The sequence below is a fragment of the Callithrix jacchus genome, chromosome 2 (assembly GCF_049354715.1).
Source record: "Callithrix jacchus isolate 240 chromosome 2, calJac240_pri, whole genome shotgun sequence".
Lineage (NCBI taxonomy): Eukaryota > Metazoa > Chordata > Mammalia > Primates > Cebidae > Callithrix > Callithrix jacchus.
In genome coordinates, this window is record NC_133503.1 from 168518576 (window position 1) to 168545670 (window position 27095).

At 36.3% G+C, this 27095-nt stretch overlaps 1 protein-coding gene across 3 annotated transcripts in view; it reads right to left on the reverse strand.

Annotated features, from left to right (window-relative positions):
• Positions 1-696: 696 nt before the first annotated feature.
• NIPBL (NIPBL cohesin loading factor) overlaps positions 697-27095 on the reverse strand; it is a 198499-nt gene continuing 172100 nt past the window's right edge. For 2 of the 3 annotated variants that reach the window (XM_002745070.6, XM_035291672.3), the window contains 13 exons: positions 22764-22904; positions 22516-22609; positions 21636-21790; positions 21046-21136; positions 18602-18775; positions 18011-18201; positions 15148-15255; positions 14460-14660; positions 9270-9416; positions 7448-7722; positions 5578-5752; positions 2230-2418; positions 697-1679 (listed from right to left, as the gene is read on the reverse strand). In XM_002745070.6, the coding sequence (XP_002745116.1) occupies positions 1314-1679; positions 2230-2418; positions 5578-5752; positions 7448-7722; positions 9270-9416; positions 14460-14660; positions 15148-15255; positions 18011-18201; positions 18602-18775; positions 21046-21136; positions 21636-21790; positions 22516-22609; positions 22764-22904 (2307 nt within the window). In that variant the 3' untranslated portion in view covers positions 697-1313. Of the gene's footprint in view, positions 1680-2188; positions 2419-5577; positions 5753-7447; positions 7723-9269; positions 9417-14459; positions 14661-15147; positions 15256-18010; positions 18202-18601; positions 18776-21045; positions 21137-21635; positions 21791-22515; positions 22610-22763; positions 22905-27095 lie in introns of all 3 variants that reach the window. The other variant, XM_008992160.5, reaches the window with a different exon arrangement.

The window sequence follows — 27095 nt, forward strand, 5'->3', positions numbered from 1 at the left end:
CTATTCCTGAGTGTCAACTATACAAATCAAATGATTAAACACTTCCCTCCCAATTTAGTCAAGATATCTACAGTAAGTCATGTGTAAATGACAACTGTTCCCAAAAGACTTATGAATAGAAAGCTTTCAGAATAGAAAATGAATAAACATCTCAACAAGTAAAATTACTCTTTTCAGCATTAAAAAATAATTTGTGAAAAATGTAGTGAGTGTAATTATGAAGTGTTATACTCATCTCAACTCTATTTCTAAAGTAACATGACATCATTTTAACTAAGAGAAATGCTGGTTTTCCAAAGAGCAGGTTACCTTTACCCGAGGTTTCAAAAATAAATATCAGCATCATGACAGCACTAGAAAGAAATTGAAGCATACAAGGAATAAACTATAGTTTCTTTTTATATCAAAATGTACTCTTGAAAATGTGTTTGGCACAGTGCTAAATCATATATAGTTAATACTAAATATTGCAGGATACAATAAAACCCTGGAGTTAATTGTTTACACCCTCTTATGGGAATGAAAATAATCGATACCAATTATTCAGAAGTCAGCCTATACAAACTGTATAAACAATATTTTATGTTTTGCTTTGAAAACCAGTGATATAATAAATTTTACATAAAAGACTGCAAAATAATATAAATGGATTTAAACAGATTTTTACAATAAGAAATTCAAATGGAAACAGACAAGTAACAAAGAGAAGTAAAAAAATTTATTGCAGTATTTGCTCCACCAGATTACCTGGGGATCCCTTTTCTTGTATTGTTTTCAGGGTGACCTAATACATCAAAATCTACATTTACAAAAACTCCTTCTGCAGATAGGTCACAGATACTGCATGCTTTTTTTTTTTTTTTCAACAGAATAAATTATATATCCAGGAGATTCTGCCATTTTACAGCCTGGAAAAAACAATGCTTCCCTGGAAACTGGGCTAAGCTAAAGAAAGCCATCCGCTGCTAGGTTAAACTCCAAGAACACTTTATTAAGAACATTAACAGACTAATTTCCAACATTCACTTGTTTATTTTTTTTAAACAGAAAGTTTTTTTTCCAAGATATAAACAATTTTGTTAAACTATAATACAGTGGGAGTAAAAATGAACTGAGAATCTGTTTCTGCTGCACAACAGCGAAGGGAGCTCCCACAAAAATGTTTGCCCAACATTTCCTTCTTTCGTTCCTGCATCCCAGGTTCCACTTACTCTTCATAAAACTGATTTTTTTTTTTTGCCAGAATGTTGATATTTCAAGTTTTTCTGCCTTTTAAAAAAATTCCTGTAAATTTGGCTGCATGTACAAATTCATTAGCTGGAAGTCCCATCCTTGGCGGCATACAGGGATCGTAAAGTCTGAACAACTTTATTAGTCAGCTTATTAGCACTCGTTAGAGCAATTTTTTTGTAAATAATGTCTGACTCTTTAATAGTGTCTACCCAAGGCACCAGTTTGCGGCCATCACGGCGCTTAGCCTCAGTCCAGGAGCCACTGTAGGAGCCTGCCATCCACTGAACACTGAAGCCATTGCTGGTTTTCTGTACTACTCTTGCAATTTGTGGTCGATCTTTGTACTTTGGACAGCAAATAGCGATGACATCCATGACGTCAACACTTTCATTCATCTGTGCTGCCAACTCCGTAGAGTCTGAATTTCGTTTTGACCTTCTCAATGACTAAAACATTGGGAGGGGGAAAAAAGACCAAGTGTTACACAGAAGAATTTTAGTGAAATTATTGTTTTTATTGCTTTTAATCCCTTGACGCCGGGAGTTGGGATTTCCCGGCACACTTCCATTGCCGGCAATGAGACGCACCGTGACCGCCAGCGCCAAGGGGTTAACATATACTTGTAAAACCATATAACTCTTAATTTGTACCCGTGTCTTTACTCTTATTGATATATAAAATTATATATACATATGAACCATAAAGCTACATAAAACTTAGCAACAATAAAAATAACACACATTAATACAATTCAAAGAAAAATTAATAACCCTTTATGCTGGATAAATCTCATTTCTGTTTTTTTATTGTCTTTTATGTTATACTTTCTACAAAAGGATGTATAAATGGGTAAGTAGAGAATCTCTATCTACAAAATGTTTTCTCTTTTAAGTATTACATTACTTGGTGTACATTTAATAGACTGACATATATAAGCACATAAAAATCATTTTACGTAATACGCTGCGAAATACGTTGACTCCTCCTCCGCCTCACCCCTGAAGTGCCTCCTCCTCTATCCTCCCCATCACTTTCATCATCTTCTGTCTCTGCTGCTGTATTGTTTTTAGGGCTGCCTCCTCCAAGCAGTGAGGTAATTGCTTTGTTCCGAGCATTTGTGCTAGCTGACACCTCCCCTTCTTCCTCTTCTTCATCAGGGTCCAGATGTTCCATGAGAAGTTTAAACTACAAAAAATAGATATTTATTTCAGAATTTTAAGTAAATATTTCAAGCAAGATTGTTAAATTCCTAAATGTTTTCTATGGCAGTAGTTTGGTGTGGGTGAAACAGATGTTAGCCATCATCTAAGTCAGGGGTTGGTAAACATTTTCTGGAAACAGCCAGATGGTAAATATTTTTCATTTGAAGGCCATATAGTCTGTCACAACTACCCAACTCTGCCACTGTAGTACAAAAGCAGCTACAGACAAATAAATGAATGGGCATGACTGTTTTCAGTAGAAACATTGTCTTATTTACAAAAACAGGCAAAGGGTTAGATATAAAAACAGCCAGAGTTTGCAGACCCTTGGTCCAAGTCATCAAGTAACCAGGTAATAATTAATGATAGACATTTTCTACTAACCCTAACCCTCTTTACTCTGCTAAAGATAAGAGGATTCACGAGGAAGCAAAGAATATTAAAAAATTTTAAATGTTAACTAAAATATTTTTAAATTTTAGAGTGTCAGGTTTGCAAAGTCAATGAATAATATGAAAGCCACTGTAGAGATTATATTCTTAGTTCAAAACCTTATTTTTATGTTCAGCTACTTGCTTTAAAGTAGTTTTTTTTTTTTTTTTTTGTTTTTTAGATGGAGTTTCACTGTTGTTACCCAGATTGGAGTGCAATGGTACGATCTCGGCTCACCGCAACCTCCGCCTCCTGGGTTCAAGCAATTCTCCTCCCTCAGCCTCCCGAGTAGCTGGGACTACAGGCGTGCGCCAGCATGCCCAGCTAATTTTTGTATTTTTAGTAGAGACGGTTTCACCTTGTTGACCAGGATGGTCTCGATCTCTTGACATCATGATCCACCCGCCTCGGCCTCCCAAAGTGCTGGGATTATAGGCGTGAGCCACCGTGCTCGGCCTAGTTTTTTTTTTTTTTTTTTTTTTTTTTTTAAAGAAAAATAGAAACAGAGTTTTGCCAATTTGGCCAAACTGGTCTCAAACCTCTGGTGTCAAGTGATCTCCCCACCTCAGTCTCCCAAAGTGCTGGGATTACAGGCCTGAGCCACCACACCTGGACTAAGTAGATTGGTGGCATGTGCCATGTGCCTGTAGTCCCAGGAGGATGAGGCAGGAGAATTGCCTGAACCCAGGAGGCAGAGGTTGCGGTGAGCCAAGATCGCGCCATTGCACTCCAGCCTGGGTAACAAGAGCGAAACTCCGTCTCAAAAAACAAACAAACAAAATATAAAACTTTATTTTTTAGGATAGTCCTCCAGTTTGAAAAATATTTTAAAAAACTTTTTTAATGTGGTAAAATATAAATAACAAAATTTGCCAGCTTAATCTTCTTTTTTTCTTTTTAAATTGAGACAGGGTCTCACTGTCACCTAGGCTGAAGTGCAGTGGCACAATCAAGGCTCACTGTAGCCTCCACCTCCCAGGCTTAGGTGGTCCTCCCACCTCAGCCCCCCTAGTAGCTGGGACTACAGGTGTGCACCACTGTGTCTGGCTAATTTTTGTATGTTTTGTAGAGATGGGGTCTTGCCCTTGTGCTCAGGCTGGCCTGGACCTCCTGGACTCGGGTAATCCTCCTATCTAGGCCTCCCAAAGTGCTAAGATTACAGGTGTAAGCCACAATACCCAGCCTACCAGTTTAACCATTTTAAATGTATAATTCATTGGCATGTTGTACAACTATTACCACTATCCATTTCCAGAGCTGTTTCTTTTGTTTTTTTTTAATCACTGCAAACCGCAACTCCATGCTCATTAAACAATTCCCCATTCATTGGTAACCTCTATTCTATTCTCTGTCTCTAATTTAAAAGAACATTTTACATACACACACTGACATACTTGTTAAGTGAGAATATATACAAATATATATTGGCATTACTCATGTAAGACTAAATGGGCCAGGCGCGGTGGCTCAAGCCTGTTGTAATCCCAGCACTTTGGGAGGCCGAGGCGGGTGGATCACGAGGTCAAGAGATCAAGACCATCCTGGTCAACATGGTGAAACCCCGTCTCTAGTAAAAATACAAAAAATTAGCTGGACATAGTGGCGCGTGCCTGTAATCCCAGCTACTCAGGAGGCTCAGGCGGGAGAATTGCTTGAATCCAGGAGGCAGAGGTTGCGGTGAGCCGAGATTGCACCATTGCACTCCAGCCTGGATAACAAGAACGAAACTCCGTCTCAAACAAAAAAAAGAATACATGAAAAATTAATAATATTGGTTGTCAGAAAAGGAACAGAATGGCCAAACAGGGTAAGAGGATGACTGCTTGCAGTTTTACCTCTTATGAAATACAAGGTGGATCAAAAAATATTTGGAAAATGTCAGCATAAAAAATAACATTACAATAAAAAAAATACAACTTTAAAAACAATGTAGTAGAACAAATGTGTACATAGCATTTACACTATATTAAGTATTATAACTAAGCTAGATATGATTTAAAGTATACGGAAGGATGTACGTAGGTTACATGGAAATACTATGCTTTAATTTTTTTGAGACAGGGTTTCACTCCCGTCACCCAGCATAGGCTGTAGTGGTGCTATCACGGGTCACTGTAACCTACGCCTCCTAGGCTCAAGCGCTTCTCCTACCTCAGCCTCCTGAGTAGCTGGAACTACAGGTGCATGCCACTGCCTCCTGCTAATTTTTGTATTTTTTGTAGATATGGGGATTTGCCATGTTGCCCAGGCTGATCTCAAACTCCTGAGCTGAAGTGATCCACCTGCCATGGCCTCCCAAAGTGCTGGGATGACAGGCATGAGCTACCACGCCTGGCCTACTATGCCATTTTTTATTAGGCCCTTGAATATCAGAGGATCTGGGTATCCCTGAGGGGACCTGGAACTAATTTCCCATGGATACCAGGGGACAACTACAGAACACACATACAGGTTTTCCTATAACCTTTCATTTTTACTAAAATAAAATTATTCATGGGTTACTGTTTCCTAAGAAAAAATAATTAGGATGCCATGGGTCCAATGGGAAAGACAAAGTAACTCATTAAAACCACATAGAGAACAATTATCTCGGTATTTCATGAAGCTCACATTCAATGTAAAAGAGATAGTTATCTCCCCACCGGCCCCCCAAATTTACTTTTCAAAAAAGTCCTTATGAGAAGTAAAAGCTTTTGGTTTTACTACTCACATCTAGATACTGTTTTACTATACTCCTCTTCACCTCTTCAGTGATTTTGGAATTAGCCATGTCACTCCGCAGGAAGTCCAGTGTTTGTTTTGGATGAAAATGAACTCCTGTTTTTCGGTTTATCGCTTTATCATATACTTTTGCAGATTCAGATGGAGAGTACTTCTGAATTTTACTGTTTTGGGAAAACAAAACAAAGAACTTTAAAACTATGGAAGCAACATATTTGAGGAAATCCAATTATAGGCAGGAAGCATCATATTAACAAAATTACTTTCTCATGTCTATTTTTAATACTATTGTGATCCTAGGATAGTTTCAATATAATTCCTTAATACCACCTAACTGGTTTACTTCTTTCTACTAGTTGCCCCCACCCCCATCCCACCTATCCATTCTCTATATAGTGGCCAGAATGATTGTTTATAAACCTGTTTCAGGTTATTAACAACTCTACTTAAAAATCTTTGCAACTCCTTAGCATTGCCTCAAAACCTTACACGGTTTTAAATTATTTTGTATGTTGCCAACATTTAACATTAGATATTGCTTATAAGGCCAGGAGCAGTGGCCCTTGCCTATAATCTCAGAGTTTTGGGAGGCCAGGGTGGGAGGATCACTTGAGGCCAGGAGTTTAAGACTACCCTGGGCAACACAGCTAGACATCATTTCTACAAGTAAAAAATTTAAAGAATTAGCTGGGTGTGGTGGCATGCATATGTACTCCCAGCTACTCAGGCGGCTGAAGTGGGAGGATTACTTGAGCCCAGGAGTTTATAATTGCATCACTGCACTTCAGCCTCGGCATCTGAGTGAGACACTGTCTTAATCAAATACAGAGATATTGCTCTTAAAAATCTGGATTTCTAGTGTCTCCTGAAAAAAGTGGGAGCTCTGGCCACATCATGCCCACCCTCTCCTTTGGCAACAAGCTTATGGAAACTTGAGACAGATCCACTTAAATGACCTCTTTATATGAAACACACTCTTTCCAGTTCGCCACTGACAAGATGGCCTGTAACATTTCACTTTGTGATTCCTAATCTTAGATTTCAATGAAGGTAAAAAATGACCAAAATTCCATGGGTATAGGGAGAAAAGAAATAACTTTAATGATTAATGGTGGGTAAAACTACAGGGTGTTTATAATAGTTGTACCTTTTCTCTCTCTTATTTTATAGAGTACCTGAAAGATTATTTGAGTTCTGTTGGAGCTCAGTTTAGTTGGTTTATATCTGTTACTACAGAGCTCTTTAAAAACTTAAACTTGTAATCTATTTTAAAGTTAGCCTGATTCTTTTTAAGGAAATCAACAAAATAAGTCCTTTAAATTTGTAATGCATTATCACCAAGTAAAGGAATATGTTTTTTTCCCTTTAATGAAAGGATAAATTATGGCATGTTACACAACAGAATACTATACAGCAAGAGAACAAACTCCTTTTTAAAAAAGAAACATTTCTAACATTAAAATAAGCATGCAAACAAAACTGAGTTTCATATTTATTATTATTATTATTTTTAGACAGAGTCTTGCTCTGTTGCCCAGGGTGGAGTACACAGTGGCATAATCTCAACTCACTGTAATCTCCACTTCTCAGGTTTCAAGCGATTCTCCTGCCTCAGCCTCAGCCTCCCAAGTGGCTAGGATCACAGGTGTGCACCGCCACGCCCAGCTAATTTTCATATTTTTAGTAGAGATGGGGTTTCATCATGTTGGCCAGGCTGGTCTCAAACTCCCAACGTCAAGTGATCTGCCCACCTCCACCTCCCAAAGTGCTGGGATTACAGGCGTGAGCCACCATGCCTGGCCCATATTTATCATTTGGAGAGAGTAAAGTTTTTTCTCTCACTGCTTATGTAACCTTACCTATCAGAAAATCCACAAAGATTCTTCAAATGTTGTTTTAACATTAGAAGCAATAAAATACCCTGGGACACATTTGCAAATTCAATTAAAGGAGCTGAATTTTCTGGCAAACATTTCATCACTGAATTTATATCGTCTTCTGAATCTGAATCTGAATCTGAATCTACACGTTTCCGTGACTTCCGAGGCCTGGAAACTTCTTCTTCACTCTCGCTTGACTCATTTTCCTTACTAGGTGATGATTTTCTCTCTTTCCTTTTGTCCTTTACCATAGACTGAAAGAAAAAATTGTTTGATAAACAAAAAAGCCAAAATGCCACTAATAAATATAAGTATACTCCATTAAATAGCTTGAAAAAGCTTCCTTAAACTAATATTTTATAAATCTCTTGACTTTATATCAACAAATGGCGATGTAATCCTTAGGGGATAATTAGCTTCTAAAACTAAATAAAATTATATATAATATCTACCCCTCCCCCACAACCACTCCTTCCAAAAAAAATCCTTGTGAAATATCATTCAAAGGGAAACAATTTTCTTCTAAACATAGCAATAAAAGACAGTTATAAAAGTATCAATTTGGTGCACAGGTAAGCCATTATAGAGGAAAAGTAGCAATTATAATTGAACTGAGGAAAATAAAGTAATCTTGAACATTCCCAGCTTCTATCAAACTCTCCTTTTCAAGAACATTTCAGCAAGATAGTAAACAACTTTCTCTGAAGACTTAAATCCTGTTTCTTTGTACTTTATGAAAATGCTTGCTCTTAGAAACAAAGTTAACTGAATTTAAGCCGGTTGAGAGGTGTGCGTGTGGCGGGGAGGAGCACATTATAATAACATTTATTCAAAACTGGAAGAAACATTTAAAAGGACAGCCATACCAGTAAGTAGGTAAAATAAGAGAAGCTGAGGGCTGAAGCTCCTGGGAAATAATTAACTTCTCAAACTTAAATGTGCATATTAACATTTGTGGCTTTTGTTAAAGATGCAGATTCTGTTTCAGCAGATCTGGGTGGGGTCTGAAGTTCTGCAGCTTTAATAGCTCTTAGGTGAAACCACTGCTGCTGGTGTGTGATCTACACTTCAAATAGTAAGGGTTTAGACACTTCTGCAATTCTAGCCCTTTGGAAGCATCTAAAATAATCGGTCTGATTTACTAGCCTGACAAGGCTGAGTTTTGAGCAATACAAATGTATAAAATGACATCTATTTGAATGATTAGGTACATGAGAATATTCTATTAAATTTGTAAAGAATTTACTGAGTGATTACTAGGTGCCTAGTGCTAGAGCAGGTACTTCTGTAATTAAATAAATTCCATTTCTCCTAAAGTCACGACAGAAGATTCAACAAAAAATTTTGGGCACAAGATTCCAACTCTATTACGGTGCTGTAGTTAAGCAATAAAAAAGTCAATGGTGCCATAAATTTTCTGTCTATAAATAAGCTATATGTTTTCATGTGTAATGCTGTGATTACAGCATTCAAGATTTACAGAATAATGTTTTAAAATGGGGTTTAAATGAATATATGAATGGATGCAAAACACTTAAGGTCAGTCCTTGAAAAGTGAGAGAAATAAATGGGATGGCTTATCAACAGAGCAATCCATATATGTATTTTAGATCTTTCTAAATAGAAGTGGCAATGTACTTCCTCTCCCAATTCAAGCTAATTTAAGTACTGCCCAGATTTCATTAAGTTCACTTAGAAAGATTTTATATACTTGTGAAAAGAATAATAAGAAACAAAACAGTGAAAACAGCATGCCTGCACTTTGATAGATGCATTAAGAATAGTAATGTGTGTAACTTACCTCCTTGAATGACTGCAGTAGGTTACTACCAGAAACTGAGAGTGTAATGTCTATATGATGCATAATAAACAACGGCTCTTCCTGTGTCTGGTATGGAAAACAGGCTAGATTGTCTGCTATATACAAGAGCATAGTCACTTCTGTTTTCTGTAAATTTTAAGGAAAAGCACACATGTTTAGCAGATAATCTAGAAACACATCCAAAAAAGCTTTTTTAGAAAAAATACAGGGCACTTTTACCTCAGTTAATGTTGGACAGAGACAGGCAGACACACACACACACACACACACACACACACACACACACACACACACACACACAAGGAGAGAGTGAGGAGAGACACACAGAGAGAGAGAGAGAGGAGGAGGGAGAGAAATGGGAGGGACAGAGAGGGGGAAAAAGGGAGAGGAAGAGCGGTATAAGAAAAGTGAGAAGGGGAAACAGAAATGGATTTTATAAAATAAACTTATGCCCATTTTAAATTTTATAATGACTTACACTATGCTACCTCAAGAGGAGGTGAAATTTTTTATTACATCCATGTGAAATTCCTTGAAGTTTTCTTAGAGTATATGAAATCTTTATGATAAAACCATACCATATCAGAAAGTATACATGGAAGTTCTAATTATATCACTGTGCTACTAAGAGTTTAACCCATATGGAGATCAGTTATGCAGTTACTATTGTGTCCTCAAAAGAACTAGTAATTATAGTACTAATACATAGTTTAAAAGAATAAAACAAAATCCATGTACTCATAAACATTTGTCAGTATCCTGAGTATATGTAACTAAGAATGTCAGAGTTGTTTTGACAGTGCTACCAGTTTTACACTATAAAAACTCTGAGGTAGGTGAAATTTAAGAGAAAAATTATGGTTATTAGTTGTTTGCTTTAAAAAGAAGCAACAGACTTCAAGCATTTCATGATCATACAGAATATAAACAGAAAGGCATGTTAATATTCAAATTTATTTTAAATATTTATAGCTCAAGGAAAAAAAGCTCACAACTAAAAAACACTCCCTCCTACCATGTACTGTCCCCTGCTGTGAAAACAACTAAAACCCAACAGCAGCAGCAGCAGCAAGATCCCACAATACAGATGTAATAACCTTGCTATTCATAAGAGTATCACTCTCACTCTATTTTTATAATATGTATCAACATCAACATGTTACAGATGAAAAAATGTGGACATAAACCCCTACCTCATCTATTAGTTTTAACACTATAATTTATATATATATTTTCAAAACTCTGAAATTTTTCAACATCCTTAAAAGCCCTGTATTGCTCTTTCCTTTTAAAATCAAAGTTGTTCAAAGAATAGTTTAGACTGCTCCTCCCATGTCTTTATATATATATATATATTTAAAGGAGAGAAGGTGTCTCCATGTTGCCCAGGCTGGAGTACAGTGGCATGGTATCACCACTCACTGCCACCTTGAACTCCTGGGCTCAAGCAATCCCTTTGCTTTGGTTTCTCGAGTAGCTAGGTAGTTAGGAGTACAGATGCATGCCACCAGGCTTAAGTTTTTATTTTTTAATTGTTGTAGAGATAGGGTCTCACTATGTTGCCCAGGCTGGTATGGAACTCCTGGGCTCAAGTGATCATCCGGCCTTGAGTGCTGGGATTAAAAGCATGAGTCATCTCACCTGACCCTCACTCTTTAATTACAATCTGCTTTTGCCCATTAAGTTCACCATTCTACTCTATTTTTCTCTTCTTAACTCTCCTTGACTTCTCAGTAGCATTTGACACTATTATCCACACATTCCTTCCTGAAATCTTCTTCCTTAGTTTTCTCTTCCTAGCTCTTTGCCTACTCCCCTTTTATGCACTCCTCAAACCAACTCCTTTGCAATCTGACTTTGGCGACAATCCTATTACTTGTTCAGCTGCTCAAAACAAAAATATTCCAGTTATGCACTGAGTATTCTTTTCACAAAGTCTCATTTAATTCTTTCCTCAAATTTCTCCTTTACTATCCATTCTTTTTTTTTTTTTACTGAGAGGGAGTTCACTCTGTTGCCCAGGCTGGAATGCAGTGGTGCGATCTCAGCTCACTGCCAATCTCTGCTGCCCAGGTTGAAGTGATTCTCATGCCTTAGCCTCCTGAGGTGTGTGACACCACGCCATGCTAATTTTTTTGCATTTTTAGTAGAGACAGGGTTTTGCCATGTTGGCCAGGCTGTTCTCGAACCCCTGGCTTCAGGTGATCTACCTGTCTAAGCCTTCCAAAGTGCTGAGATTACAGGTGTGAGCCACCATGCCCAGCCTCTACTATCCATTCTGTTTCTCCCCTACTGTTATCATAATAGATTAATCCCTTATTACCTCCAGTGTGAAAACAATGCTAAAAAAAGTTCATTTTCCTAAACTGCTCTTTGGCAGTTGTCCTCATTATTTTATTCAAACACTTCCAATTTTTTTTTTTTTGCCATCAACAGGATCCTCTATATACTACTACTCATTACATACTTGTGGAAATAATAATAAGAAACAAAATAATCTTTCTGCCCCAAATAATCTATTCATTATTTCCCACACATTCTTATCTTTGTATTTTAAATTAAATTTTTGGCCCTGACTGAAACATTTTCCTTTCCTGTTTTATTTTATTTTATTTTATTATTTATTGAGATGGACTCTAGCTCTGTTGTCCAGGCTGGAGTGCACTGGCATGATCTCGGCTCACTGCAACCTCTGCCTCCTGTGTTCAAGCAATTCTCCTACTTCAGCTTTCTCAGTACCTGTGATTACAGGTGCCCGCCATCACGCCCAGCTAATTTTTTTGTATTTTTAGTAGAGACCAGGTTTCACCTCTTGGCCAGGCTGGTCTCAAACTCCTGACCTCGTGATCTGCCCTCTTTAGCCTCCCAAAGTGCTGGGATTATAAGCATGAGCCACCAAGGCTGGCCCCTTCCCTGCTTTATATAGCCCAGCCCTCTCATTCTATCCCTCTAGGCCTTCAGGGATTTTTTCCTTGTCTGACATTCTTTGTTGCAGGTAGTCAGAAAAAAGCATTACGTTGTGAGAGCTGGGTTTCCAATTTCGCATTTCAATTGCTGAGACAACAGAACATCTAGTCAATGACAGAGCAGGTGTGAAACTACATAGGAATGAAGCTCTTTTGGAGAGAGGCAAGGACTGGAGCAAAATCATCAATACAAACCATCAGGACACTCAGGATATACTAACCACAAACACTATTAATTTTGTGTCTGATGCCTACAATTGGAGGTAAAATCCTTTCAGGGCAAAAGCACTATGTCATATCATTTGGCACTTTTAGTATAGTGTCCTATACACAATGTAAACTTAATACTGATAATGGTATGATGATAACGTTGACGATAAATTTCATATAGTACCTGAAGAAGTCTAGTAAGATATCTACACTATGGTAATTATAATTTTGCTTTATGGCAAAAATCTGCTGTCAGGCTAACAAGTAATTAAAATATTTCTTTTGTTATTATTATTATTTTAACACAGAGTCTCACTCTGTCACCTAGGCTGGAGTGCAGTGGTGTGATCTCAACTCACTGCAACCTCTGCCTCCTGGGTTCAAACAATTCTCCTGCCTCAACCTCCTGAGTAGCTGGGATTACAGGTGTGTGCCACCACACCTGGCTAATTTTTTGTATTTTTGTAGAGACGGGGTTTCACCATGTTGGGCAGGGTGGTCTCAAACTCCTGACCTTGTAATCCGGTCGCCTTGACTTCCCAAAGTGTTGGGATTATAGGAATGAGCCACTGCTCCCACCTCTTTTGTTGTTTTAAAAACTGCTATACACATAGACTCATGCGAGCTCTGTGTGGGCAGAAACCACAATTGTCTTTACTATTTTATGCTCATTAAACTTCTTAGCACAATGTCTGGTACATAGCAGATGCTGAATAAATATTGTATAAAATAAATAAATTAAAAGGTAAACTTAAAAAACAGAATATTCAGTTTTCTTGGCCTAGGGTCCTGACCAATGCAACTAGTGCAACAGTCAGAAGCGGCAAAATGGTAATTATGGTAATCCCCTCTTATTGCTGTTTTGCTTTCGATAGTTTCAGTTACCCTTGGTCCACCAAAGTCCAAAAATAGATGAGTAAAATACAAAAAGGTATTCTGAGGGACAGAGAAAAGCAAGATCTCATTCATGTAACTTTTATTACAGTATACTGTTATAATTGGTCTATTATTGTTGTTAATCTCTTACTGTGACTAACAGAGCAAAAAGATGCCATTCATGTAACTTATATTACAGTATACTGTTATAATTGCTCTATTTTATCTCTTACTGTAACTAATATATAAATTAAAACTTAAACATATATTTGTATGTATAGGAAAAAACAGTACAGCCATGTGCTATATAACCATGTTTTAATCAATGACAAACCAGATATATGATGATGGTCCCATAAGATTATCCTATCATATTTTTATTGTACCTTTTCTATGTTTAGATATGTTTAGATACACAAATACTTACCATTGTGTTACAGTAATATACAGTATTCAGTATAGTAACCTGCTGTACAGGTTTGTAGTCTAGGAACAATATAGCCTAGGTAGGCTACAACATCTAGGTTTGTGTAAGTAAGATGTTCACACAGCAATGAAATTGCCTAATTATGCTTTTCTCCAAATGTATCCCTGTCATTAAGTGATACCTGACTGTATATATAAGATATAGTACTATCCATGGTTTCATGCATCCATTGAGGGTCATGAAATGCATCTTTAAGTATAAGGAGGACTACTATACACAAAAGTGGGCTCTTCATTAAGAGAAGTCAAGTTGAACAACTCGGGATCTCAACAGCCAAAAACCTAGACCAGTTACTCTCTAACAATATTTGAGTCTTACTTATTTAGGTAATTGATTCCCAAAGTTATTAGTTTAGTGACGTAGTTTATTGAAAGATAAGCTTACAGGAACTGTTATTAAGGTTTATAGGATATTCAGTATGGAGGCACAATTATACATTATTCTTCATTACACTTATTCTCAAATAAAATTTCCCCTTTTTGACTGTGCACTTTGAAAATAAGAAGATTAAGAAAACGTTTAATGAAGTTACTATCATATACTATAAAATGGTAATATTTAAAAAATGGTGACTAGCCATAAAATTTCTAGAACATTTATTTTCTTAAAATAATAAGTTTTTGTGCTTACTGCTGTGTCATCAAAGAGGTTGAGTAAAGAAATAAGAAAGGCTCGTCTGTGTTGGCGGTTTCCACGGATCATGGAGTAAAGGTGTGAACATAAAGCGCTAGAGGACTCGTCTTGTCTGAAACCCCTTACGGGATCTTTTAGGCATGTGTTGATTGCCTGTTGTACCTGGTAAGACATCTTCATACCAGCCACTGCTTTCATCTGAAATCAATAAAAGTCTCATTTTTGTCAGGGAAATTAAAAGACACAAATTAAAGATATACTTAGAGCATTATGTTCTGAGGCTAGCTTCATTATTTGGTTTTCTTAATTAAAATAATATGAATCACAGAACAAAGTGCTAGAGGGAACACTAGAGATTTTCTCTTACAATCCCTCATTTCAAAGAAGAAGAAGGAAAAAAAATGAGGCCTAGAAGAGTCATTGTAGCCAGGTTCATATAGTAGGATGTAATATCTGGTTTCCTGATTTCTAGTCTATTGTGCTTGCTAAACTGTCACCTCTAGGACAATCTTAATTTAAAACTAGAATAAACTCCTTGGGAGATTAACTTAGTTGCATGTTTAGAAGGTAAGTACTAAGTAAGACGTTTTATCCCAATTATGAATGTTGCCAGGACATTTATCAAAGAAACACTTTACTCAATAAAAATGCTTAAATTTAGGTTGTAAAATGTTAAAATACGTACATGAATGAATCCGGCATATTTTTTGTCTATTTCCACAAGTTGCTGATCAGCCTTGTTCCGCATAGCAGGTTCTGGGTCTGTGCCCATAGCAATTAAATACGGCACACACTGGAAACAAAAATAAAAAATTGGTATCACAGTTGTAAAAACTCTCTCTGTATTTAAAAATGTCAAAACTTTTTACATATCTGAGATATATGATTTTAACCTTATAGGCTTTCCTATAAAGGCTGTGTTTTAGTTTCTTTTTCAAATGATAACTCTTTCTTGAGATTTCGCTTAAATCCAGAAAGCACTGCAGCACCAGCAAAAATACTAATGTGGTAAAATTTAAACAATTTCATTGTAAATTTAAGGTGCTTTAAAATAAAGTATTCTCACACTAAGAATATTTAAGATTATGATATAGACTACAACAAATATACAATGCAATAGTTTTTAAAGCTTGACTGAATTTGCCTTGTGAAGATAATATAGGACAAATAGTAATTTGTTTTCCATACTCAAAGCTAGGAAAATATAATTGCTTTTTAAAGTTGATTTCAGATGTGGCTTATAGGATCAGACAGTTGATAACAGACATATTCACTGTACTTCTAAAGTCAAAACAGCACTACTATGTTAAGTGAGTCTGAATCAAAAAGCAATGAGAAGGCCAGAAAAACAACAACAAACATAACGTAAATTTAAAATATAGACAGGGCTCTAAATGAAAGAGATAATCATGTTAAACCTTGAATCAGGAGAGAAAAAAGGCTATAGCATGGGTGTGGTGGCTTATGCCTGTAATTCCAGCACGTTGGGACACTGAGGCAAGGCGGATCACTTGAGCTCAGGAGTTCCAGACCTGCCTGGCCAACACAGTGAAATCCCATCTCTAAAAAAATTACAAAAATTAGCCAGGTGTGGTGACACACACTAGTAGTCTCAGCTACTTGGGAGGCTGAGGTGGGAAGATTGCTTGAGGCCAGGAGGCAGAGACTGCAGTGAGCTGAGACTGTGTTACTGCACTCCAGCCTGGCCAACAGAGCAAGATCCTGTCTCAAAAAAAGAAAAAAGGCTAAAGAGAATACTTTAGGTTAACTAGCAGAATCTGAAAATGAACTGTATATTAGATAATATTGTATCAATGTTAAACTTCCTAAATTTAATAATTATGGTTTTGTAAGAGAATGTCCTTTTTCTTAGAAAATATATGCTGAAGTGTTCAGTGGTAAAGAATCATAATAGGCCGGGCACGGTGGCTCAGGCCTGTAATCCCAGCACTTTGGGAGGCCGAGGCGGGTGGATCACGAGGTCAAGAGATCGCAACCATCCTGGTCAACATGGTGAAACTCCGTTTCTTCTAAAAATATTAAAAAAATTAGCTGGGCATGGTGGCATGTGCCTGTAATCCCAGCTACTCAGGAGGCTGAGGCAGGAGAATTGCCTGAACCCAGGAGGCAGAGGTTGCGATGAGCCGAGATCACGCCATTGCACTCCAGCCTGGGTAACAAGAGCAAAACTCCGTCTCAAAAAAAAAAAAAAAATCATAATTATCTGAAACTTCCTGCCAAATGATTCAGAAAAAAGTAGATGTATAAAGAAAGAGAGATAAAGCAATTGTGGCAAAATGTCAACAAATGGTGAATATAGATGAAGGGTATAAAGGACTTCATTGCATCACTTTTGCAATTTCTTTGTGTGAATTTTTTTTTTTTTTGAGATGGAGTCTCCCTCTGTCCGCCAGGCTGGAGTGCAATGGTCTGGTTTTAGCTCACTGCAACCTCTGCCTCCTGGGTTCAAGTGATTTTCCTGCGTCAGCCTACCATGTAGCTGGACTACAGGCATGCACAATCACACCTTGTTAATTTTTGTATTTTTAGTAGAGACGGTGTGTCACCATGTTGGCTAGGGTAGTTTCGATCTCCTGACCCAAGTGATCCACCCACCTCAGCCTCCCAAAGTGCAGGGATTACATGTGTGAGCCACTGCATCCTGCTCCTTTGCATGAAATTAAAAAAAGTTTAAAAAGCAAACATAATAAAAAGCACCCAAAAAGAGCCCTCAGTAATTCGCAAAGGTGACAGTTTCAATGTACTACTGTTACATTGTAATGTAAGATTCTTTATGGTAATAGCCCTGAGTCATGAAGAACAGGATAAACATTTGTTAACATGCTTTGCTTCAGGACATAGGGAAGACCACGGCATAATTAAATATAGCATATTTTAGAAAAAGTTTCATTAAAAATAGCCGATATAAAAATCCTGAAGGGTATAGACTCTGCTTATTTAATATATACACTTTTGTAGCCTATGGCACTATTTTGACCATCAGATGAATATATACTACTATATCAGTATTGGCTGCCAATCTTCAGTAATACTAATTTCTTATTATATCGTTTTGCCCTCATATCAATGCTATGAGGTGTCCGTAGCTGATATTATCCCCAACTTAAAGATGAAAAAATTGAGATTATATAATTTACTTTTCTGTGGACTAAAACTCCACCCTTTTAAACATATTATACTTTTAAACCCAGTTAACTCTCTTCACATTATAGATTGTTGGATCTCAGGGATAAAAGTAAATATGAATTAAAACAAATATATCATCCCTACTTAGAAAAATAACTTGAGTATATGTTCTGCCAACAGAAATTAAAAGTTTGTTTATAACAGAGACTATATTATGAATATATGGGTATTTTACAGTAAAGATAACTCAAGAGATTGTCTAAAACTTTTAGATTCTTAAGAGTTTAGTACAAAGAAGAGTAAGAAGAATAAAATACTACTTATTCTCTATAAACACAATGTATCAAGTGACAACTAATCTGGCTCTCTTAGAGAGTGCTGCTGCCATAAAACATGCTTACCTGAACTGGATGAATAAGACCTTGATTTAGAGTCAATGCGATGACATTTAGGGCGAAGTGGCGCACACTTGACTGAGTGTGAAAAAATGCCTCAAGCACCTGTTTGAGGTAAAGCTGCATGATGGAACTACTCATCCCTGAGGAAACATCACCCATTTCTTTTAAGTCTTCCTGTTTTGCAACTTTTTTCCCTACAAAAGAAAGCAAAGGATAAACCTGTATTAAGAGCACATATACTAACTTTACCAAATTTTTCAAAATTAGGCCATAACCAAAATCACAAAACGCTATAGCTAGTGTTCTGGTTCAGTGTGTGTGTGTGTGTTCTGGTTCTGTGTGTGTGTGTGTGTATCAGAGGCCCCTCTGAAAACCCAATGAGAACTCCTCCCTCAAAATGTTTACACACATATAAAATTTTAAAACTATTTTAGAGAATTTAAGAATATGCTAAAGCCTAGCTATAGACCTCAGCACAAGGACTGCTATTTAACTGAATTTCTTCATCCAACAGATAAGGAACTTTAGATATTTAAAGATAAAGCCATATAGTATAACTGTAGCTGTGAAATTTAAAAATATATTTTCACTTACAGTCTCTATCTGCCTGCTGCATACGTGTATCTTCTTCTTGTAGGTAGGTCTGGAGATTTTTTAACACTTGAATTTTTAAATTGACTGAAGAATTCTTATCGGATAAAATATTATTATATAGATTCTTCACTTCTTGCTCGAACATTAGACTTGGATGCTGAATAAAGGCAAATCCTATGGGAGAGGGGAAAAATCTCATCATATATTCATATTAAAATTAAATAAACATTTAATAAATATGTTAATAAATTATATAAACAGCTCCTTATTTAAAAAAAAAATAAAACAACCGGAAGAATATGCTGGTGGCCTTACCTAGAGAAGTATTAGAGCAGGTACTTCTTTCCCCATGAATTAAAAACAAGAAATTGCATTTCAAAGGAGAATTTCACACAAGAGGAAACCTTGAGGAGGGAGCAGGGCCTAGTGGCTAGGGGAGTGGATTAGGAGTCAGGAGTCTTGGATTCTATTCCTGGCTCCACCACTGACTTGTAGTGTGACCTTGGGTGAGTCACATAATCTCTCTGTGCCTCAATTCTCCATCTGTAAAATGGGGATAATAATATTTACCACCCACCTACCTCAAAGGGAGGTTTTCAGGATTTAAGAAGTAATGTCTGCAAACATTTCAGATCCCCAGCAGAAGGTACTACATCGACATTATTTTTTTTTAAATTAAAATATATTCATTTAATGAAACAATAATAAACCAGAGTTAAAAATATCTTCCATTTCTTTCTCATATGGCATTATAATGAGGCCACAATGCTAAATCCTATAACCACGGATTAATAAGTAGCAATATAATATTGTTATCCATGCTTATTTGTATATAATATTTGAGAAAAAATGAAGATCTCTGATGATAGCAAGTATTATTGATAACAAACAACAAACTAAACTCAAAGCAAAGAGTGATCAGATAACTAGCCCAAGGTCACTCAGGATAACTATGGCCCAGGCAAGATGTCTTTTATTAACTGGTCTAGAGGCAATATTTTCTGGATAGTGCTTCTTTAAGTTAAAACTTCATCTTTTTTTACTCTGAAATAGTTGTAACACTATTAGTTTTACCACTCTGTATAAATTATGTCCCAGCTGAATATTTAAAGATACATATTGGCTTGAAGGTAATATTGCACTGATTTAACTCCTTAGTAAGTGATGTCTGACTTTTTACTCTATGTGCTATAAGCAATTTTCAAAAAGGGATGGAGGAGGAATAAAATAAGATTTCAATTTATTTCCAGGTATCATAAACATAATTTAGTAAGATTTAGGTAACTCAAAATCTTTTTGTACTCATTTTTGTTCAAAAGACTAATATAAATAACTACTCATGCATATTCAAGTATAAACCTTAAATGTAATACCAAAATACAATTTACAAATAAGTTATTAATCTTATTGGTATCTTATGTGTATAGTCGTCGCTTGGTATCCATGGGAGATTGGTTCCAGAACCTCCCAGGGATACCAAAATCCGTGAATTCCCAAGTCCCTGATATAAAATGGGGCAGTATTTGCATATAACCTATTCACATCCTCCTCTATACTTTAAATCATCTCTATTTATATCTAATACAATGTAAATGCTATATAATTGCTGTTGTTTAGAGAATAATGACAAGAAAAAAGTTTGTATATAAGTGTAGGTGCAATTTTTTTTCTCAGTATTTTTGATCCTTGGTAGATAAATCCACAGATATGAAACCTATGGATATGGAAGGCCAACTGTATTTGTACAAAACAAACAACAAAAGCCAAAAACCTGGACAGACTGTTCTTGTATTTTTTGAAATGCATTCAATTCAGGTACTTTAATGTCATTCTCCTCCTATTTCCTCATATTCTAAATTCCTTCCTAGAAATAAGCCACATAGACATGCCTAACAATTGCAAAACATGTTTTATTATATCAATGCTTCCTGAAAAAATAATATGGAACAGGTATATATCCAAAATTGCTCCTTCTGGGTTGCTTATTATTTGCTTTTATATAAATAAGTCAGTGTAGACTGATCATTGTTTTAACTAGATGTGGCAGCTTCCTGCAGTGATAAAGCTTTGCAATGAAAAAGAACAATCAAAAAAATACAAAGTGCACAGAATTCTTCTACGTTATTTTTCTTTATCAAAGGGCTTTAGAGAACGTTCTTAAGATACCCTATGGAGGAGGAGTAGAAGTAGTAGTGTTGTCTCCATTTTACTAATGAAGAAACTGATGAACAGACAAGTGGCTTGCTCAAGGTTACCCAGGAAGTCAATGGCCATGACAAGAATGGAACCCAGTTGTTTTAATCCCCAGACATACATTCTATACACCAAACCCTACTGCTAATAAAAACATATTTAAATAAATCAATTTAGATTCACAATATTTAAAAATGTGCTCTACCCCCTCAAATAGCTACAAATTATAAAGAAATTTAGACTTAACTTACCTAGACCAATGATAGCTTTTGTTTGTACTTCTTCATCTGAATGTTTTGTAAAATACATTAATAGTTCAAGTACTTTGTCTTTTATGTTAACCTAAGGGAAGGAAAACACATTAAAGTATTCATGAAGAATAATTCAGATTAATTTTCAACTATAAAGGAAAAAAAAATACCAAAAGACAATGAGAATTTCTTATGTGAACTTCATTAAAAAAATAAGTAACCAATTCCATTTATTTTAGAACAGTGGCATTCAAATTATCAGTCTGACAAAAAAGCTTGTTTCAGAATGTCAATCAGTGCATTGTTCTCTTCATTGAAAAAAAAATTTTTTAAGTCAGCTGTTGATGTCAACAGTGTGCCTACTGTTACAAAGCTGATATAACTTGTCAGGGAAATTTCATTATCGGGTTACATGCCAGTAACAGTTCATGTATTTGCAGCCAGTCTGAGGACCATGCTTTGAGTAGCACTGTTTTCAGAATTCTCATTAAACCAGACTACTCTAATATTGCCTTCATTCTGGGTCATTACTGTCATTCTCAGATCACAGTGCTATACAGTTCTATGTTTTATACCATTACTATCTTTACCTTGCTGTTGCCTTTAAAATCTTCCAGATCAAAATCAAAATGCCGACACAGTGCTCCAACCGTGAAAAGGGATCTAAGAAGTGCTGGTTTGTTTGTTAGAAGTGAAGTGTTATTTGGGTCCTCTTGGTGCTGACTTTTTAATTTTGAAATGGCACCTAATAAAGATAAGTAATATTTATTTATAATAAACCCTTTATCTTTGATTTACTATGTTCAAATAATTACTACTCATGAATTACAATTTTTTTTTTGAGATGGAGTCTCACTGTGTTGCCCAGTTGTGCAGTGATGTAATCTTGGCTCACTGCAACCTTTGCCTCGCAGCTTCAAGCAATTCTCCTGCCTGAGCCACCCAAGTAGCTGGGATTACAGTTGTGCGCCACCATGCCTGGCAAATTTTTCTATTTTTAGTAGAGAGATGGAGTTTCACCATGTTGGCCAGGCTGGTCTCTAACTTCTGACCACAGGTGATCCACCCAGCTTGCCCTCCCAAAGTGCTGGGATTACAGGTGTGAGCCACTGGGCCTGGCCAATTAATTTTTACTAATGGTTCTAAATATTAAATATGTCTAGAATTACAAGGGCACTCTTTAGAGTCTAAAATAATTAATGTACGCTAATTTAAATTTTACTTCTCACCTACTATGCAAAAAATTTGCCAACCTTTACTTATCAGGAGATAAATTTCTGAAGCAATCACAGTGGGTTCTTACGGGAATACAAAAGACATTAGAAAATATTATTTCTGAGAGAGGACCATGGTGGATAATCACACCTCATAATTTCCTTGATTCTAGCTTTTTATCAAGGTGTTTAAAATGAGCTGGACACACTGCAGGAACCAGCGGAATAATTTTTAAAACCCTGGTATTGAACTTACCATAGTATCTATTGAAACAAGCCCACACAAATTTAAAATTTTGTGTCACTTTATTTACAACAGCCCCAAGACAGCTCACACAATGTTGCACTACCTAAAACATAGAAAATGTTTGTTTAGATAAAAATTAAAGATAAAAATACACTATTTAAAAAACAGCCTTTTATAACTATTTGCTTTAAAAATGGTAATAAAATACATTAAAATTTTATACTAATGAATAAAGAAATGGTAAACTGAGTGCTTACAGTCATGCCATATTTGATGATGAGCTTCATTAGATCTTCTTCAATCGTGGCAAGGAAAGTTTCACTTGGATGCTCCATCAGTGGTACAACTAGCTCTAGAATTTTTGCAACATTGCAGATAACCATGAAATCATTTTGAGTCTATAAGAATAAAATTAATGCTTTATGAACATCCAAAACCACTGCAGATAACCATGAAATCATTTTGTGTCTACAAGAATAAAATCAATGCTTTATGAATATCCAAAACCTGAAAAGAAACTATATACAGCTTTACATTATTTGGGAGGCAGAAATAGGTCATTCTGCATGTCAAGGTTGAGTTAAAAACACAAGTATATTAGAAAGAACTTTTTTTTCCCCCAGGGTATGGAAGGAGAAATATCAGCATGTCAGAAATATGGACTGACAACTAACTTACCAAAATGTGACTTTGGGGTCACTTAATCACAATGTTAAAGTTATATTTTTTCCCTTTGTATAATGCTATCAATATGTAAATACCTTTGTTTAGAAGTTATATTTTTTTGTATTTGTATAATGCTGTCAATATGTAAATACCTTTGTTTAGACAGCATTATACAAAGACTGGCACAGTTTTTAAGATTATTTTCCAAGTTGTGTATGTTAACCCAGCAGTTCTCAACCAGGAGTAAGCTTCTTCCCCTGTACCCTGACACAGGGGTATTTGGCAGTGTCTGGAGACATTTTTGGTTGTCACAATGGGAGTCACTACTGGCATCTAATGGCTAGAGACCAGAGATGCTGCTAAACATCCTGAATGCACAGAACAGTCCTTGACAACAAAGAATAATCTCGTCCTGTCAATAGTGCTGAGGTTGAGAAACCCTGTGTTAAAATTTTCTGATAGATAAAAATGTAGAATCTCAGAACTAGAAAAAAGGCTTCTCTATTTTTAAGAAACAAGAGTCTTGCTCAATTGTCCAGGTTGGAGTGCAGTGGCATAATCATAGCTCAGTGCAATCCTGAACTCGAGTGATTTTCCTTACAGTCTCTCGAGTAGCTAGGACTACAGGCACATAACACCACACCCGGCTAATTTTTTAATTTTAATTTTTGTGAAGACAAGGTCTTATTATGTTGCCCAGGCTGGTTTTGAATTCTTGGCCTCAAGTGATCCTCCCACCTTGGACAACCAAAGCACTGGGATTATAGGTGTGAGTCACCATGCTCAGACTAGGACTTAATTATTTTAAATTTAAATGTGTATTTCTTTAATTAAGAAAACTAAGCATGTATAAAAAAATAGGTAGAGACTTTAAAAACAAAAGAAGCACAAAAGGATTTATAATAATCTTGTTCCTACCAATCCTCCAGCCACATAGCTCATTTCCCCAAAGGCGACCAAAGTTGTGTGTGTGTGTGTGTGTGTGTGTGTGTGTGTGTGTGTAGCAAGGTTTTCAATGCATGTTTTTTTTCCTTGAGATGCAGATTTGTTCTTGTCGCCCAGGCTGGAGTGCAATGCTGTGATCTCAGCTCACTGCAACCTCCGCCTCTGGGGTTCAAGTGATTCTCCTGTTTCAGCCTCCTGAGTAGCTGGGATTACAGGCACATGCCACTGTGCCTGGTTTTTTCTTTTGTATTTTTAGTAGAGATGGGATTTTATCATACTGGTCAGGTTGGTCTCGAACTCCTGACCTCAGGTGATTCACCCACCTTGGCCTCCCAAAATGCTGGGATTACAGGCATAAACCACTGTGCCCAGCCTCAATGCATGTTTTTAAGCTACTACTCCTCACTGTTAGTAATGGACTCAGTTTGGACTTTTTAAGTTCATTATGTCACTAGTTAAAATACATTCCCACCACTTGGCTTGTAGGAGTATTAATAAAAAAAAATTTCAACCTCATATTCATCCTTCCTTTTAGAATCTCTACAGGATTAAAAAGGTAAGTTCAATTCTTTTTAGGTAGCATAGAAATCCTGTTGTTTCCTGTAATAAGTAAAAGTAGGTCTAGGGATAGCAGAATTTTTGTTGGGTAAGATAAATTCATTTGAGAACCAGTGCCAGCATTTTACTTAAAAAAAAAAAAATGCAGTGGCTAGGCACAGTGGCTCATGCCTGTAATCCCAACACTTTGGGAGGCTGAAGTCAGCAGATCACAAGGTCAGGAGTTTGAGACCAGTCTGGCCAACATGGTGACATAGTAAAACCTGTCTCTACTAAAAATACAAAAAATTAGCCGAGTGTCGTGGTGTGTGCCTGTAATCCTAGCTACTCAGGAGGTTGAGGCAGGAGAGTCACGTGAACCCAGGAGGCGGAGGCTGCAGCGAGCCAAGATCCCGCCATTGCGCTCCAGCCCAAAAGACAGTGCAAGACTCTGTCTCAAAAAAGAAAAAAAAAAAGGTAGCATTTTCTGAACATTCTTTTAACATACTGGCCTGGAAAATCAAGTAGAATATCTTAATTTCTAGAAGAAAAATTTAAAGAAAGATGGAGACCATAAAGTAAAAGAGCAACAGAACAGGAAAAAATATTTGCAATGAAAATACTATAAGATGGCTTAATACTTAAAATATTTAAATTATTTAAAGAGCTCTCCTAAAAAAAGGCCTACGATTCAAAGGTAAAATGGGCAAATGATACAAAAATGATATGAACAGTGAATTCACAGTAAAGCAAGCCCAACTGGTCAGTACCATGAAAAGATGCTCAACCTTCTTGGCAGTCAGGGAGGGAAACTGAAGCAATGATGAATTATTCCTTTCCACCTGTTAGACTGGCAAATAGTACTAAAATAATGACAATGATCGTCACATATAGCTTTCCAAAAGGCTGTATAAAACACATCCACCACATGGCAAGATCAACTAAAAATCAAAACCACAATAACCATTGTTTCAACCTTGCAAGTCCACTCCTCAGAATCTGTTCCAAAATAAAGGCACCATTACTTAAAGTATTTAAATAGGAATGTTTATTTAAACATTGTTTTTGTTTTGAGATGGAGTCTCGCTCTGACGACAGGCTGGAGTGCAGTGATGTGATCTTGGCTCACTGCAACCTCCGCCTCCTGGGTTCAAATAATTCTCCTGCCTCAGCCTCCCGAGTAGCTGGGACTACAGGTGTGTGCCACCACACCCAGCTAATTTTTATATTTTTAGTAGAGACGGGGTTTCACCATGTTGGTCAGGAAGGTCTCAATCTCTTGACCTTTTGATCCACCTGCCTTGGCCTCCAAAAGTGTTGGGGTTACAGGCATGAGCGCCTGGCCTGTTAATTTAGAAACTATTTGTAGTGGTGACCAAAAGGAAATATGTAAACACCTGCCAAATAGGGAAATGTTCAAATAAATTATAGGACATCCATAAAATGGATAATATGTAGCCATCTAAATCAAGGAATTAGTTATATACCAGGTAATGTGAGATTAACAAATATGCCTAACAAATACCTATATAATATGATTTAATATTTACAAAACCTGGTCAACCATTTATATATGCCAGTGTATCCACACTATAAAAGTATGTTAAGGACACTCTAGGATGCTTATTCTGAAAGAGATGGGGATAGAATATAAAAACAAAACCCACAAAATATTAAAAAAATTATCATGTATAAAATACTCTTATTAATAGAAAACTTTAGGTTTGTCTACATACATACACAAAAAATGTACCAAACATTTTAAAGAGTCAATTTCTTTTAAAAAATTACTGGTTCAAAATCATGCAAGGACTATTTATAATATAAATAATTTATAATAGGTTTCATTATAGTCCAGACTCTCCTGGCAGGCATGGGGCTGAATTCTAGCTATGGGACTGGTTAGCTATGTGACATTGGGCCAGTTATTTATATTCTTTAAGCTTTAGTTTCCTTATCTGATATTAGGAAACTATCTTTATCCGAAATAAAACTGAGATAATAATAGTACTTACTTCACAAAGTAAATGAGCTAATACATGGAAAATTTTCACAGTGCTTGGTACTGTGTTAAAAAATTATTAGTTACTGTTATTAGCCACAATATTAACCAATTTATTTCTGGAATTAATACAAATGCTAAAGATAGAATTGGTGTCTCAAAAGTAAATGCACGGTGTTTGTAGGAACAAAAACATTTATTATCCTTTACTACTTTCCTCAGTTCTTAAAGTTTTCTCAGGAAGTCCTGAGGTTTTTGCTGAGAGCTTGTAATCTGGATCACCAAAAAACTGACCATAGCAGCAAAACAAATGTAATAGAGAAAACAGTTAAAATGAGCTCCTTAGGAACATTAGGTACATGGTATGTCAGAAACCTTTTATATTTATTAGGTTTTTAGAGTATTTAAAAATTTTACATTTGTAACAATTATTTATATT